The sequence below is a fragment of the Micromys minutus genome (genome assembly GCF_963924665.1).
Source record: "Micromys minutus genome assembly, chromosome: 21".
Lineage (NCBI taxonomy): Eukaryota > Metazoa > Chordata > Mammalia > Rodentia > Muridae > Micromys > Micromys minutus.
Window position 1 is genome coordinate 48,630,405 of NC_137956.1, and position 17,438 is coordinate 48,647,842.

At 44.7% G+C, this 17,438-nt stretch overlaps 1 protein-coding gene across 1 annotated transcript in view; it reads right to left on the reverse strand.

Annotated features, from left to right (window-relative positions):
* Window positions 1-1,235: 1,235 nt before the first annotated feature.
* Window positions 1,236-17,438, reverse strand: part of SCN11A (sodium voltage-gated channel alpha subunit 11) — a gene marked incomplete at both ends in the record, with an annotated part of 67,027 nt that continues 50,824 nt past the window's right edge. Inside the window, 7 exons of the mRNA XM_080934699.1 lie at window positions 1,236-2,266; window positions 5,191-5,461; window positions 6,585-6,685; window positions 12,214-12,355; window positions 14,905-14,958; window positions 16,175-16,444; window positions 16,850-16,951. Of these exons, the coding sequence (XP_080790825.1) occupies window positions 1,236-2,266; window positions 5,191-5,461; window positions 6,585-6,685; window positions 12,214-12,355; window positions 14,905-14,958; window positions 16,175-16,444; window positions 16,850-16,951 (1,971 nt within the window). The remainder of the gene's footprint in view (window positions 2,267-5,190; window positions 5,462-6,584; window positions 6,686-12,213; window positions 12,356-14,904; window positions 14,959-16,174; window positions 16,445-16,849; window positions 16,952-17,438) is intronic.

The following is a 17,438-nucleotide window of genomic DNA, read 5'->3' on the forward strand; positions in this document are numbered from 1 at the left end:
GTGACTAAAGTGAGTGAAGGCAGGAAGCTGGAGGCAGAAACAGAAGCAGAGACAGCAGTGTTGTCTTCTGGCTTACTCCCCAGCTCATGCTTTTATATACCCAGGTCCTCCTTCCTAGGAATGGTGTCGCCCACAGTGGGCTGGGCCCACCCACATCAATCATCATCCAGACAGTTTCTCACAGATGTGCCCACAGAGCAATCTGATGGAGGCAATTCTTCAACCAAAGTTTCCTCTTCTAAAGTAACTCTAGATGCATCAAGTCAACTAAAAAACAAGCCAGCATACCCTGTCTCTTTAAGGAGCTGGGATTATGGGTGGGCTGCCACCCAGATGTGATAGTTCCAGGTTCTCGTATTGCCCAACCATGTTCCCAACTAAGCCATCCCCAGCCCTCTGCTCTAACTCTGCAGGTACTTTAACCAGAGTCAACCAGACTTCTTGTTGGAACCAGGTAATGGTGGCTGGAACCAGTCCAGGCTGGCTCCTGAACATTTAAATACACCCATTTCTTCCCAACTCATTCTTGTAGCTTGGAACTAGACATGGTGGGGACATTCACGTCACAGAAATCTGTAACACTGAGACACAAGGCCTTTTCTTCCCCAAGAGCCAACTGCCAACTACCTTCCTGACAAGAGGACTGGCTCTGGACTACATAAAACCTCTGCTCACACAACCACCAAGCAAGAGGGACATTTCCGGCCCGTCTCAATGAAATGCAAAGTAGACGTTTCTTTTAGGTATTTATTAGACACCTGAGACAGAGATTAGAGCGTCTGAAAGTTGGGGTGCTAACTGACAAGTCAGAGTCATGCTTCCAGGTTTGAGCCATATGCCGAAATCCACAATGCTGGTAGAAACACCCGAAACAAACTGTTAACTTACTGCAGGGTTCTGAAATCTCACTTAACATGCAAAAGAGCTTCAGGTGGCAGGTCACATACTTAAACACTGAACAGACATGTTGGGGAAGGTACCGAGAACACAATCTGAAGTTCTCATGTGATCTTTCCTTCCTGTTTCTTATCTTTACATAATCTGAACTGTCCTTCCGTCCTTTGCAGTCCTTTCTAACATCTTCCCAAGAATCATTTAAAAATGGAAGCAACCTATCACCTTCTCCAGCCAAGAAAACAAATGAATCGAACGGCCTGTTTAGTAAGTCCGCTGTCTGTCTGCCAGAGGCTAGAGGCTAAACTGTAAGGCTGTGAGGTAGGGGTGGAGATGAGGGGTCAGTCATAGTGAACCTTGATCTTGGCCACATCCAAGCTAGACAAGTCTCCATTGCACAACATCTGGAGCGAGGAACTTGACCTGTCTTTGAGCCTCAGCTTGATCATCTTGTCCATGTGTTTCCGGTAGGCCCTCTGGATGACAGCGGCACACTGTTCCTCCTCCTTTCTCTTGGTGGTGGTGACTATGGGCTCATACAACCTCTTAAAAGGATTGGCCTCCATAAACTTCTCCTCCATCATGGATTTCATGGTATCCAAGCCGCTGGAGTTCCCAAGGACCCTGGTGGTGAAAGCAAAGAGAACATCCATGCAGTGGAGGCGATCGCCCATCACCATGGGCAAGTCCATGACTAGAAACTGAAACTTATTAGGCTTGGCCACACGCAACGGCTCAGGCAGGGCGTCGGCAAAGTCAGAGAGGGCCGAGTACTGGATGAACTGTGTTGCTTCAGGGTCAAACTTCTCCCAGATCTCATAGAAGATTTCAAAGTCGTCCTCACCCAGAGGGTCCTCGCTCTCCTCCGTGGCAGTATTGAAGTTCTCTAGGATCACGGCTATGTACATATTGACCACGATGAGAAAGGAGATGATGATGTAACTGACAAAGTAGACTATGGCGATCTGCGGCTGCTGACAGCTGTCTTGGGAGGAGGAATTGCAGTGGGCTTTTGAATCCAGCATGGGGTTGAGGAGAGTATCCCAGCCAGCTGATGTGGTTATCTGGAAGAGGCAGAGCATGCTGCCCGAAAAGGTTTCAAAGTTGAAGATGTCGTCGATCCCAGAGCTCTTCTTCACTCTGGAAAACCAGTTCATCCCAATGATGGCGTAAATGAACATCACCAGAAAGAGTAGAAGGCCAATGTTGAAGAGAGAGGGGAGAGACATCATCAAAGCAAAGAGCAGTGTCCTGATGCCCCGTGCTGCCCGGACCAGCCTGAGGATCCGACCAATCCGAGCCAACCGGACAATTCTGAAGAGTGTAGGCGGGAAAGGGATGTTACTGTCCTCCAAGCCAGAAACCATGGTACCTAGAGAGGGAGGACCAGTGAATTCCCAGCATGCACTCCAGCTTCAAACCCAGCCAGTCTTCTACCTCAGGATCCTGAGGGGGACAACTCGTTACACAACACCTTCTCACTCATACACAAAACTAGGAACTATCTACCTGTGTTTCGACTTGAAACATAATCTCCAAGGGCCATATCATTTTAGATGGGACTTTTGATGGGGGCTGGGATGCATACACCATTGAAGATAAGGAAGGAAAACATGGCAATTTATAATGGGCTATTATCTGTTGCATTTTCCTTTTAGAGCAACACCTGCCATGGATTTTCCCTATTTACCTCATGCAAATGGAACACAAACCCTCCTTTTTCGAACAGTGGCTCTTTCAGAGCACATGGGGACATTTCTCCTGAAGTATGGTTTAGGCCTTGATTGAGCTACAGAGAAAAATGGTAGAATCTGAGAGATCCAAGCTTATTAAAAGGGGTGGATGTTTATTCATCTGATTCTGATACAGCCCTCTGTGGTGAGGGGATAGCAGACCTGAGTTTCCTCTGCTCCAAAGATGCCCACTGGTCCCTGGTTGATGTTCTGCTCACCCTGAGGACCTCTGTGGTCTCACGGAACTCACACATGTTCTCTGCTGCGGACACCCCAGAAATGATGTCTCAGAGCTTTGCGCAAACTAATGGATATTTGGGCCTAAAATGTCACCCTGTTTTCTCATTGCTTACCCAGCAGGTAAGTGCTATGAGGAGTTAAGACAATTCACATTTTGGCCCAAATATAGAATGGCTGGAACATGCTTGCCTTGTGTAGACATGGTCTTCCCCTTGCTCTGAGGTCACTGGGGATCATGGCAGTGAAATGCTTTTGCCAGTCTCCTAATGACTACAGAGAACTCACTCGCTGAACCTCATCATCTGACTGTATAAAAGACCATCATGCTATATACAGTACACATGCTGCTTAGGCAGATGGTCCTAGCAAAGATGGTGCTCACTCAGCAATACTGGCTCTTTCCAGATCAGCCCCAAATCCTTCCTGGACCAATGTGGCCTGTGTGAATCCATCTTTTCTCTGAGAGGAGTTTTGGGTTTTCTGTGAACCACATGACTTTGTATTCAACTAAACTAAGTAAGCCTTACTTGCCAATTAGACGGGTGACTCCTAGACTCCCGCTCACACTCATTTTGCACTACTGTCAAAGCTCCGGAGGAAGCTTGGGGAATGTGTGAAGGGCAGGGGTTGAATGTGGACACATAAAGGCACGTGGAACTCTACACGTTAGTTGTGAAGGTTTTGTCCTGTGTTGGAGCAAAGTTTCTAGTAGCACATGTGATTTCCATCATCTAGGAGCTGAGATATCCCAGAGATAGTTCTAGAAACTGCACAGTGCCTGGCACATCCTGGAATGGGTGATGGGGTGAGAACCCTCATGGAAGGAAAGGCTCATGATGCTCCCTTTGGCACAGGGAGGTCCCCGACTCATCTCTCCACCATTATCTAACATCTATTGACATCAATTTCACCAGAACTTGGGATCAAGACTAATTAATAAGGATCATAAGTCTATTTTGCTGCCAACATATGAGCCTATTTAAACTATTCACATAAACCTTGCAGCTTAGATCCCAAGCAGACTCCCTGTACAATCTGTATTACTTGATATCGAGAGAAACCACACAGGTCTAAACCTGTGACACAGCCTTTCTGAGATGGGATGGAGCCTCCATTAGTAAAATTTGGTTCTCTTTGTCTTCATTGCTTTCTGAACTACGAGAAAGACTCTTGGGCCCTCCTGCACCATATGAAAGATGAAGTATAGTCAGACATAACAGCACACGGCCTATAATCCCAGCACTCAGGAGGTTGAAATGAGCTTGAGGCCAGCCCTGGCTGTATGATAAATTCCAGGTCAACCTGCACTAGTGTGATACCCCATCTTAACATTCCTCCTCAGAAAAAAAAAGAAAGGGGCAGAGTCAAATTAATGGATTAGTCCAATCAAATTTCAAGGACCCAAATAAACTCTAATGTCTTAGCCATGAAGAAGTATAATATTTAACAAGCACAAGGCTGAGTTTTGACTCTCAGCACAAAAGGAAGGAAGGAAGGAAGGGAGGGAGGGAGGGAGGGAGGGAGGAAAGCTAGAGAGATGGCCCAGAGATGAAGAACATGAACTTCTGTTGTAGTACTCTTGAGTTTGATCACCAGCACCCACACAAGGTATGGCCTGGAACTCCAGCTCCAGAGCTTCAATGTCTTTGGCCCTGGTCTCCTTGGTCACCTATACATATAATTTTAAAAACACAAAAGAAGAAAGGGGATGCATGTGTGCTGATAAACCCCTTTCTCCCATTCATTCTCTGCTTGATGCAGAGGGACTGTGGCTATGCAAACTCCACTGGCTATTGGAAGAGGCTGGCTGGAGTCAGAGCTGCTGAGACACATGCAGCCCATACACTGGTCCAAGTAAACTCAGGATTCAGGCTAAGAAGTAGGTACCGCTTCTCATGTAAGGCAGCCTTGATAGCTCAGTGGGAAGCAAGGGAACCCCTGGCCCAACAGCTACTCTGGTACCCCTGTGGGATTTGAACCCAGGCACCAACATCAGTGCTAAAGGCCAAGCTCCTAAAACCACAAACTGCCCATGGGGCTCACAGTAGCAGGGAAAAGATGGAATTCCCACTCGGCCCCCTGAGATGTCAGGAACCACCACCACAACTGTCAATGGAGATACTTTGTATCTCTCCATTGAACAAGCAAACCACCTTCTGCACAGAACATGCCATCCTTAGCCCCTTACTGCCACCCAGTTTTTCCAGATGCTACATTAAGCCTAATCTGTTGCTTTGTGGAGAAGCTTGATACACTTCCAAATGATTTTCGCTAGGGTTACTTCTGCCTCTCCTGGAAAGTCCTGGCTACTGGTTTTACTTACTAATGATAGAAAGAACCACGACCACACAATCAAATAAGTTCCAGCCATTGGTGAAGTAGTGTTGCCTCAAAGCAAAGACTTTGATGAGACACTCTACGGTAAAGATGACCACGAAGGCTATGTTGAGGATATCAAAGATTTTCTTCACATCTTTGGACTGGCTGTCTGATTCAGCCATCATGATAATCATATTTAGGACAATAAGACCCAGAATGATGACGTCAAAGACCTGGCTTGTGACCAGGTCGAAAACAAAGGCTTGACATATGTTCTGAGGAGGAAAAAGAAAGGAGAAAATTATGTCATTAAGACAACAAAAATTGTTTTCTCTTACAATGAAGGCAATTCCTTGACGTATACACAAGAACCCCTTTAAAGAACAAAAAATTCTCATAGCTTCCCACTGTGGCTGGGTAGCTACTTTATGTGCTTAAGCTTGTATTTTCACTTCAAGACAAAAACAAATCAAAAATATCCCCTGTAACAATACAACTTTGATGTGAGACTGAGATAAAACGGCCCACGTACACTTCAGCAATATAAAGAGGATGTCTGCATCTGCATTTGCCCAAGATATGGACGCAAAGAGAGTCTACATCTTGGGCAAAATGGAACAGGCATCTCCAAGGCTCTGGTTACCAGTTCAGAATAATTGGAATGTCAGCAAAACTCTGCAACCATGCAACCCTTAAATGTCAGTGTTTAATTCTAGTTGGAATAGGTTAGAAAAACAGCATCCCAGCAAGTATTAAAGATGGAGAACTGGTTGTTTCATAGTATGACTAGGCATGAAGTTGGGCACTGTCTCCTTTTTTTTATGTTTTAAACTTTTTAAGATTTATTTTTGTTGAGAGTAATGATGCCATGTCTTTAGTCCAGGCATGTGAGAAACAGAGGCAGGGGGCTGGCTCTCTGTGAGTTCAAGGCATCCTGGTCTACATGGTGAGTTCCAGGTCACCAGAACTACCTAATTAGACTCTGTGTTAGTAGAAAAATAAATGTATTGGTCAAGATGAACATTAATGTCTAACTTTCCTAAGGACTTGGGTGCATCTTGGTTTTTTAAGTTCTAAGATAACACATATAGATTTTTTTGAAAATCCTGGAGTCTGGTGAGATGGCTCAGTGGTTAAGACTGCATACTGCTCTTGCAGAGGACATAATTCATTTCCTTCGATGGCTCACGACTGCCTTTAATTCCTGCTCTGGGGGATCTGAGGCCCTCTTCTGCCCCCCGAAAGCACTGCACTCGCTTGAACCCACAAAGACACGCATACACAAATACTTTTAAAATAATAGAAAGAATACTTCCTTTAAAAGTTAACAGGAGGCTTTTTAGAAACCTGTGTCCTCAGATCACGTATATTACACATGTTAGAGTCAATTGCTCTCACCAGGGGCCTTGGGATGGGCTTTTGAGGTTTCTTGGTTCCTAACTTTTTCATTGCATTGTAATATTTCTTCTGTTCTTCTGTCATAAAAATGTCTTGGCCACCTAAGTACATGGAGAAATCGAGAGTCAATTAGCCTCTGCTAGCCATCTTTGCAAATCAAGCCCTGAAGCTTTAGTAACAAAGTTACATGTCACTTTTATCAATAGCTCCTCTTCCAAAGGAACTTGAAAGGATCTGGACTCTGGGACCAGAAGGAAAATTGATTTTAAGATAAGGGATAAGAAAGGAATAAGGTCATGTCAGTCAGTTATGGCTCACTTCTTGGAACACATAGATCCCACATTTTAATGAACATCCTACAGAGTCTTTGAAAAAAAAACAAATACATTTTATTTGGGCTGTATAACTTAAATTATATAGACCTATAATAAAAATTAGCAATAGAAATATTAGAGTAAAATTCTATAGCAGAGGATGGCTAAAATAGGGAAGAAGGGAGGACCAGAGCACATATATATACATACACACACTTACACATGTACGTACACATGCATGTACACATGTGTGAACATGTTAGGTAACATAAAACCCACAATTAACTAATATGCCCAAACAAATGGGTAAAATATTAAAAAGCCAGAAAATACTATGTAATGACACTAAAATTACTTAAGTAACTAATGTACCATTATAAATAAAAGTTAATTAAAATCTTTTCAGAATAATTCTTAAGAAGAAACATATGGGTTTTAAATATTTTCACTACTAATAAGAAAAACAAGCTAGAAATCCCATTTCTAGAAATTCATTGGACAAAAAAATAGAAATATCAGATAAAGTAGAGCAGAATTCTTTAGAAATATGCAGCTGGACCTGTATAGAAGTTTGAAGAAAGAAAAGAAAGGCTCCAGACTCTGAAAATTAAGAAACAAAATGGTAAGTTAGTCCCAAGGCACTGCTGGAGACTGGAGGGATGGCTCAGTGGTTAACACTGAATAGCTCTTCCAGAGGAGCCAAGCTTGGTTCACAGTACCCATGACCAGCAGCTCACAACCTATTTAACTCCAGTTCCCAGGGATCCTATTCCCCCTTCTGGCCTCTTCATATACTGCACTCATGTGTGTACTCCCTGTCCCCTTCCCCATACACAATAACATCTTTCAAAAGTGTCCCTTGACAGTCAAATCCAATAAGAAACACAATTCTCACTAGCAGTGAAGTGTTCTTGAGACTGTAATGCAGGAATGCATGTGTTTAGTGTGAAGACAATGAGAAGCTGTGGATATTTAAAATATTTGTTTTGTTTTGAATTATGTGTATGTATGTTTTGTATGGTTATGGTCATGTGACTGTAATTACCTACAGAAGACAGAACAGGGCATCTAATATCCTGTAGCTAGAGTTTATGAAGGCAGTTATGAGCTGCTGAACCTAGGTGCTGGGAATCCAGCCTAGGTCCTCTGCAAGAGCAACGTGTGCCCTTAACTCTGACCTCCTCTCCGCCCCCTTATTTAACTTCTGAGCCTCCTTCCCAGCCTCTACTGTGGAAATTTTAATGTTATCAACCCCTGTGCTCTTGAGACCAAGTTTCTCAGTGTAGAAAAGAGAAAGAAACACATCAGAAGGGAGGGGAGGTACCATTAGATGCCCATTTCTACATCTGTGTTTCCTTACAGCTTTGAACTTGAAGTAGCTCTCTATGGAAAGACCTAGAAACAATGACAGGCATCTACAAGAATGTGGTTTGAAGAACCTCAGGATTCATCGGTAAACTGGCCAACAACAGAAAGAGGGTTCAACTTAACCCTGGGTCTTCCTGTTGCTCCAGGTACAAACTGTTGTTAAATCAGAGGGACTTATTTTATTTGGATCCTGGTTTGGACCCAAAACTGTAATAGAAAGCAATTTTTTAAAAATAAAAATCAATAAATCTTTCAGAAAAACTAAACATAGTTGTGAATCTTATGTTTAAAAAGTTGGTGATCTTGGGTAAAGAACTTATTGATCTGTCTTCTTGAAGAACTTAGAAATCTAACAAGAACAAACCAGTAGAGGGAAAGAGATAAAGTAGATAGATCAGAGCAAAAATTAACAAAATAGAAAATAACAATGTAAAAAAATTAAAGAAACTAGGACTTTGTTCTTTGAAGAGATAAACAAGACTAAAAAAATCTCTTAGTCACTGTTAGTCTAAGAGGAAAACCCAAATTAATAGACTAGAGACAGCAAAAGGAGCCAGCCTTCCATGCCCATGACATACAGAGAGTCACCCTCCAAAAACTGCCAAAAGGAAACGCATTATTTTGTGTACTAATTTAGAAAAACAAAACCAGACATGCAGGTAGCTCATATATGTAATCCTGGTACTTGGGAGCAGAGGCAAAAGAATTGTTATGCGTTTGGAGCCAGCCTGGGCAACACAGTGACTTCTAGGCTAGCCTGCCTCAAAAAAAGCAACAACATTAATAGTAATGGTGATGAAGAGGAGGAGGTGGAGGGGAAAGAGGAGAAGCAGGGGAAGAGGAGGGAAAGGAGGAGGGAGAAGAGAGGGAAGAGAAGGAGGAAGGGGGAAGAAGAGGAGAAAGAGGAGAAGAAAGAGGGGGAAGAGAAGGAAGAGGAGGAGAAACGGAGGAGGAGGGGAAGAGGAGGAGGAAGATAGCAGCATTGTCTGGCTTAACAAAGAAAATTAAATGGTATGTCAATCTAAATAAGTACAATTTGATGAATTTGAAGAATTTGTTCAAAGTTTTTTAGGTAATGTAATGACATCGTGGTCATGTTTGAAATCAGCCATGTGGGCAAATACAATGGCTCAGCAGATAAAAGTGCTTGCCACAGGAGCCTGGAGACCTTTGTTCAATCCCCAGAGCCCGCATAAGAACTGTGGGGAAGAACTGACTCCATGAAGTAGTCTTCTGACTTCTACATGCCCCATGCCTGCCAGCACACCACACACGTGCACATACAATGACAATAAATGAAGTTTAAAAATAACTTCACAAAAAGCTCGAGAATAGCCTGACAATCAAAACAAGCCAGCAGACTCCAAACACTCAACTCTTCTTGGGACTGTTCTTCGTTTTTATGTGATTAAAAACCAGTTTGAAATATTTATGAGCAAAATGAAACAAATCCTGCAGAAGGGGTCTATGGGGGCATCAGCGGCAGGAAGATGTTCTTTGGTAATAAATATTATGTTGGGTGCTGGGTATTTTAGGTTCATTCTAGAATGTTCTTGTTCACTTTTGAAATTTTCCATAATGCAAAAAAATAAAATAAAATAAAAGGATGCTGCAGTGTGACACACACAATTCCAACAGAGGGTTAAGTCGGCACTGCGAGGCTGACACCCAAATTGCTGGTATTGATTGCAATCAGGACACACGCATTACAGAGGGGATACAGAACTGCTCCCTCCTCCCCAAGCAGCACAGGCCGTGCCACAACCGCACCGGACTTCCCCAGCAGACACTGAGAACAGAACTTGGCTGCAAGGTACATTTCTGATGAATTAAACAAGATCGGCAGAAAAATATAAACAAGCCTTAGCACCGTCATAAAAACAATGACCAAACACTGAGCTGAGGGGTCGGAAGTGCCTTCTGCTCCTAAAGAAGAGAAAATTCAACTGGGCAGGGAGGGTGGTAGTGGGTAGTGTTGGCTGTGCAAGTGAGGACCGAAGTTTGAGTCCCCAGAACTCACATAAAAAGCCAGGTACGGGGCTGGGTATTGTGGCTAAGTGGTAGGACTTGCCCAGCATGACTGAGCCACTGAGTTTCATCCCAAGACTGAGTGTGGCAGCACAATCCCAGCACCGGGGAGGTAGAGACAGGCAAAATCAGTGAGGTCTGGTTTTAATGAGAGACTCTGCCTCAAAAAATAAGGTAAGAAATGCTGAGAAAGACATGTACACACACACACACACACAACCAGAAACACACAGACATACACAGAGACACATATACATGCACACAAACAGATACACAGACACACAAACAAGACACACACAGATATATACACAAAGAAACTCAGACACATACAAACAGAAACACACACAGAGATACACACACAACCAGAAACATACACACAGACACAGAGACACACAGACAGACACAGAGACAGACAAACACATACAGAGACGCACATACAGACACACACAGACACAAAGAGACATACAGAGAAACTCAGACACATATACACATACAAACAAAAACACACACAGACACAAATACACAGAGACACACAGACACACAATTAGACACACACAGACACATACAGAGAAACACACACATAGACACACACAGACACACATACATGCACATAAACATGAGGATAAAAAGCAAGTCACAAAACAGACTTAATAGATTGAATATGCATAAGAAAAGAATGTCAATTTGTCTTTAAAATCTCCAAAAGATGTAAGCAGTTGATCCTGACTAGTGTTAGGACCACTGATCTATAACGAACAAGGCATGTTATAATCACTAATAATCAAGTACAGAAATATAAAACCATGGTGTAACGTTTTCTGTCTCTGTCTAGGAAGCAACTATAAATGCTAGTGATGGTGGTGAGGGCTTAGTCCCAGCCGTTCCCAAATCTGGGAAGTGACTGGGCAATGCCTCTAATGTTTTCATCCCAGGATGTTCTACTAAGAATATAGCCAGAATTGTAAGGATGCTCATGATTGCTTAAGCCATTGAGAAATGTAGAAATTACTGAGACGGTTACAAAGAGAACAACCAAGACAAATTATGGTATATAATTCAACTCCCAATTCAACTCCCATGGCGTGTGTGTGTGTGTGTGTGTGTGTGTGTGTGTGTGTGTGTATGTATCTGTGTCTGTGTGTGTCTGTCTGTCTGTGTGTGTCTGTCTGTGTGTGTATGTCTGTGTGTATGTATGTGTATATGTCTGTGTATTTGTGTCTGTGTCTGTCTCTGTGTGTGTATGTATTTATCTGCATCTGTCTGTCTGTGTGTGTGTCTGTGTGGGTCTGTGTGTGTGTCTGCCTGTGTGTGTGTCTGTGTATCTGTGTCTGTCTGTCTGCATGTGTGTGTCTGTGTGTGTATGTGTCTGTGTGTGTGTCTGTGTATCTGTGTCTGTCTGTCTGTGTGTATATCTGCATCTGTCTGCCTGTGTGTCTGTGTGTGTCTGTCTGTTTGTGTGTCTGTGTGTGTGTGTGAGTGTCTTTGTGTGTGTGTGTGTGAGTGTGTGTCTGTGTGTGTGTCTGTGTGTGTCTTTGTGTGTATGTCTGTATGTGTATGTATGTGTGTGCACACACACCCAGAGAAAAGGACTTCAGGTGTCCTGTCTTATCGCTCTCCATCTTATTCCCATGAGACAGGGTCTAGCACTGAACTTAGAGCTAAGCTAGAAGCCCTGAGGCCCTCACATCGCTGTGCCCACAGCACAGAGATGTTGGGATTAAAGGTGTGCACCACCACCCCTCGTTCTTGCCCTTATCTCTGAGACCACTCTGGTCTTTTCTAGGCTAAGGGTGGTCTCCCCAGCTGCTCCTGAGCACGTCCGAATGGCTGCCATGAACAACCTTCTTTCTGCATCAGAATCACATTCCCTCTAAGCATTGGGGGACCCAGGTGAGACCCAGCCAGGCCAGCATGCACACTTATCTTTTTCTGCTGCTGATTGAAGTTGTCAATAATAACACCAATGAAGAGGTTCAGGGTAAAGAAGGAGCCAAAGATGATAAAAACCACGAAGTAAAGATATGCATAGAGATTCGCCTCAAAGTCCGGCTGCTCATCTTTCTGTTGGGGACATTTTTAAAGAGAGAAAAACAGTTACTGAGGGGGGAAAATTTCAAGCTGCCCTAGCTGCCTTGCTCAGAAGACCAGAGTGGATTTCCCCAGCAACTTTAACCACATAGCATCCTGCCAGGAGTTATGTACCTCTGAATGCCCCTTCTTTGGGTCCCTTGCTAAGCTCCAGATGCATGCACTGGGGAGACAGGAGCCAGGACACTTGGGCTGTTCTCCCAGACAATGAAGAGCATTAACGGATAAGTGGGGAGGGTCATGGTGGTGTTTGTCTTTTGAAAGTCTCCCAAATGCCTGCATGGATAAGCCGTTTACATGGGTCCAACACAGGATAAATCTACCTCAGGCAGAGGGGACAGGACTTCACAGCTGGTATACAGCCGTTTCTACCCCTCCCTGATGGCAACATTCTGCCCATGGTTGCGTCTCCTCACTTGTGAGTTGTCAGTGCCCAGCACACCTTCTGGGAGGTGGATTCTCAAGACACGTGAGTGAACAGGCAGATGGGTGAGTGAGCGGGTGAGCTTGCATATGGTCACTAGCTGATGACAAGCATGCTTTCCCAGCTTAGGGCACACCTCAGTGCACACACAGCAATACACAATCCTGCTCAGCCCTGCTTCTCCTTTTACTTGCTTATTTCCCCATTTCTTTCTCCTTCCTTTCTTTCAAGTACATGTGCTGTGTATGTATATGTATTTGCATTGCATGTTCATGTGTATGTGTGTCTGTGTTTGCACACACGTGTGCGCAAGTGCACCATGGCATGTCTGTGGAGACCAGGTACTGGTTCTCTCCTGCCATGTGGATCAGAGGGAAGGAACTCGGGTTGTCAGGCTTGATAGTAGATTACCCACGCAGCCTCTGACCCTCTCTCACTTGAACCCAGAGCTCACCAGTACAGCTAGTCTACATAGTTGACTTGCCCCTGGAATCCCATCTCCACTTTCCAAGCACTAGAATTCCAGGCAGGGAACATTCCCATGCCAACCCAGCATCTAGGTGGACTCTGGGGAATCCAAACTCTGGTCCTCATTCATGCACACATATCACATACACACATACTCAAACAGTAAGTTAAAAATTAAACACTTAAATTGTGTGTGTGTGTGAGTATATATATATGATATACATAATCATGAGATACAAATATTACAGTGAGTTACAACATTAACGTTAAGTCTCTACTATTAGCTTTGGCTTTCTAGAAATGAATGTTTGTTAATGGACTGAGAATTAAGCTAAGTGATTTGTTGCTGTGCACTATCTACATAGAAATGCCCATCTGTTGGGTGATGATGAAAACCAATAGCACGAAGACTCTCCTTCCTCAGTTCTGCATCTCTCCTGCTCCCAGCCCACCTGTCTGTAGCCCCCACTCCACTTCAGCCACCAGCTCTGTCGATCCCTCAGTCCAGTGACCACAGATGTGTCAGGATATAAAACCGACCAAACTCCCCATCCTGTTGTTTCCTGACTTAACTTCCCTGCTCTCTGTAAGTCTCTCCTCATCCTTCTGCGAAACCAGACAGGGAACAGGAAATAGGCTGGACTGCCAAGAGCATTTCCAACCCTGAGACTCAGTTCTGACTTTCTCTTCCGCTGAAATTCTGCAGTCACTTTTGCTCTCTTAATGCTTCCCCGGTTAAGACACGCAGACTCTGGAAGGTGGTTTCCTCCTGTCCATCACTGGCAGACGAGCTATAGACAAGTGGGAGTACCTTGCTAGGACCTTAGTTTCTATCAAGTTGACACAAACTAATATCACCTGGGAAGAAGGAACCTCAACTAATGATTACATCGATCCGACTGGCCTGTGGGAAAGTTGGTAGGGCATTTTCTTAATTCCTAACAGATGTAAGAGGATCTATCCCTAGGCAGGTGGCCCCAAACTGCATAAGGAAGGTAGCTAAGCAAGCCAGGTGAAGTGTGCTGGCTAGTTTTATGTCAACTCAACACGAGCTAGAGTTGCTAAAGAGAAGCCTCAATTAAGAAATTGCCTCCATAAGATAGGGTCGTAAACAAGCCCGTATCAAACAACCCACTGTGGGTGACGCCCACCCCTGGGCTGATGATCCTGGGTACTAAGAAAGAGGGTGAGCAAGCCATGGGGAGCAAGCCAGTAAGCAACATCCCTCAAACATGGCCTCCACATCAGCTCCTGTCTCTAGGATCCCCTGGCTTATGTTTCTGCCTTTGTTTCTTCCCCCGATGGTGTGATATATAAGCCAGACTAACCATTTCCTCCCCAGGTTGCTTTTGGTCATGGTATTTCATTTCAGCAATGGTAACCCTAAAGAAGTTAGAGGAAGTGAGCCAGTTCCCCTGTCCCTGGACTCTACAGAACACTGGGGTATCAGACACGGAAAAAAATACATAATTGATCTCTTTATCAGGCCATATCTGTACCATAATTTTGTCTCCAGAAGCTGGATGTGGAATGGTGAAGCTGCCCTACGGGAAGTTAGGGGCCATCTGCAAACTCATAGTATCTCCGCTTAGAGCATAACATTCTAGAACACAATGAGACATTAACTCACCCCTCTGGAATCGACAGCTGCATTCATAATGTCCAGCCAGCCCTTATAGGTTGCCTGAAACAGAAGAAGAAAGCTCGGACACAGCCGTAGACCTTTGTCATCAACAGAGGCATGGAACACAAAAGTCAAGCCCTGTGGGCAGCTGTGTGTGTAAGCTGACACACCATCCTGCCCCAGAGAGAGGTCCCCTGAGAAGAACAGTCACAGACCCGAGAAGGAGTGTTGTGCCTAATCTCTTTATTCTTCAATCGACGTCTACACAATAGGTTGCCAGGGAAGAGCCAGGTAAGGTTCTTCCTGATAGCACAGGTTTTGTGCTGCCTGACTAACACATGGCTGCTGCTGAGTATTAACAATGCCCTGACCTGCACCAAAGGCTCTCGCTTCTGGCAGGTGCTTTGAACAGCAAGCAAGGTACCATAGAAGACAAAGCAATCTCGACATAAAACCCTGAAGGGGGTGTTACTGTGTGTGCCGGCTAATCTTCATTGTCAACCGGGCTGGCCTGGAATCACCCAGGAGACCCACATCAGGGCATGTGGTGAAGGTGTTTCTGAGGCTGTTTAACTGACGCTGGTGAGTAAATGGAAAAGGAGCACCAGCATCTCGGTCTCTCCTGCCCACTTCCCTCCCGACTGTGGAGCCAGTGGGACCATGTTCCTCACACTCCTGCCGCGGCATCTGGACAGTCCTCACCACCGCGTCTTCCCCCACCGTGGTGCCTGCAAAAATGGCCCTGCCTTAAGTTGCTTCTGTCGGGTACCATGGATTGAATGAGAAATGCCGCTCCGCAAGCTCCCGTGTTTGAACATTTGTTCCCACCTGACGGGCACTTGGGGGAAGATTCTAGAACTTTTAGGAAGTGGAGCCTTGCTGAAGGAAGTGCGTCACTGCGGGTGGAATTTGAGGGTCTATAACATGCCTGCAGATGTATGTAGCGTATGGATGTAGCATGACAGCCAGCTTCCTGGTCCTCCCACCATGTCCTCCCAACTGTGATGGAATACATTCCCTTTAGAGCTATGAGCTAAAATAAAACCTAAGAAAGATTTTTTGGAAAGAAACTTTTTGTTTGGTATTTTATCCCAGCAACAGAAAAGTAACCACTGCGCCAAGTGCTTTTGCCAAAGAAATGAGAAAAGTAACTAAGTCGGAGTCTCCGGGTGAAAAGACTCTGCCCCACCCCCACCCTGTGAACAGACTGCTTTTAGGGACTGATCACTCTCCCAAGCTTCCTCTCCCTGGATGCAGACGGACCCACAGCACTTACCACTTGCAGCAGGGCGAGGTAGGCATTCCCCACATTGTCAAAGTTGACATTTGGAACCTTCCACGAGTAATTACTAGCTTCACATCGGTTCCGGTTTGGAACTTCGGTATGATCGACGTATTTGTTTATGTCCGTCCCGTTAACGCATCTTCCAAACTTCCCAGAAAAAAAATTTACTCCCAGGATACAAAATATGAGCCAGAAAATGAGGCAGACCAGCAAGACGTTGAGAATGGCGGGTATGGCACTGATAAGGGCGTTGACGACAACCTGGGGGATGCAAAACAAAGGAAAAAGTTACAAACAGGGCCCCCCAACATGTTCTCTGTCTTCCCAGGGGAGACCCAGTATGCAGGACAGGGCCCCTAGAGTTCTCCTGTCTTTATTCTGAACGTTCCTCTCCTGGTCCTGCTTTCTACTCATATGGCCACCAAGGATGACCTCAGAAGTGCCCTGTGACAATGGTGTCAGACATGTAGGGTGTGGCTTTCCCTGACTGCACGGTGAACAGAGCCCTTGGCTGGTAAGAGAATGCCCATTCAGTCTTTTCCTCCCTTCTCACAGTCCAGGCTCTGGTCTAGTTGAGCGGGACCCCAGTAAAGTCTTAAGACCAAGGGCAGTTGGCTTCTTCCAGTCCCAATAGCTGGGTTCCCGCCCATCCACCTGTGCATGTACCTTCATTCCTTCAAACTGGGACAGCGCCCGAAGAGGCCTCAGCGCCCGGAGAGTCCGGAAGGACTTCAAGCTCGGTAAGTTCATGAGACTGAGCACAGACACCTGTAGGGGGGAGGCTGCCAGGTGAGGACAACATGTCTGGTATAAACTGGCACTACTTGTAATGTAATCAAATAATGCGAAACTTTCCCCATAATGACTATCCCAATTAAACAGTTGGTGGAAATTAGAGATTTTTGATTTCCAACATTCTTCCCAACACAGCTATCCCTTGAAAAAGAAAAAAAAAAAGTTCTCAACTAATGAATGACGCAAATTGTCACTTTCAAATGCATTTTCGTGCTGGCTCGTGAAATTAGTCATGATTCCCACATACCAGCAACCCGGGCTTCTCCTGTGAGGTTCTGTGTCCTTTGCTGACACTCACCTTTGGCTGTCATTTCCTCATGATTTGTATTATATATTTTATACACCATGGACAAATATTAATATGTCGGGTACACAAGAAATGCTAAGCCCTGAGGTCTGATTTGTCTTAATTAGAATTTCAGCACTGCTGAGAAGAAAAGTCCTACGTGTTAGTAGAGTT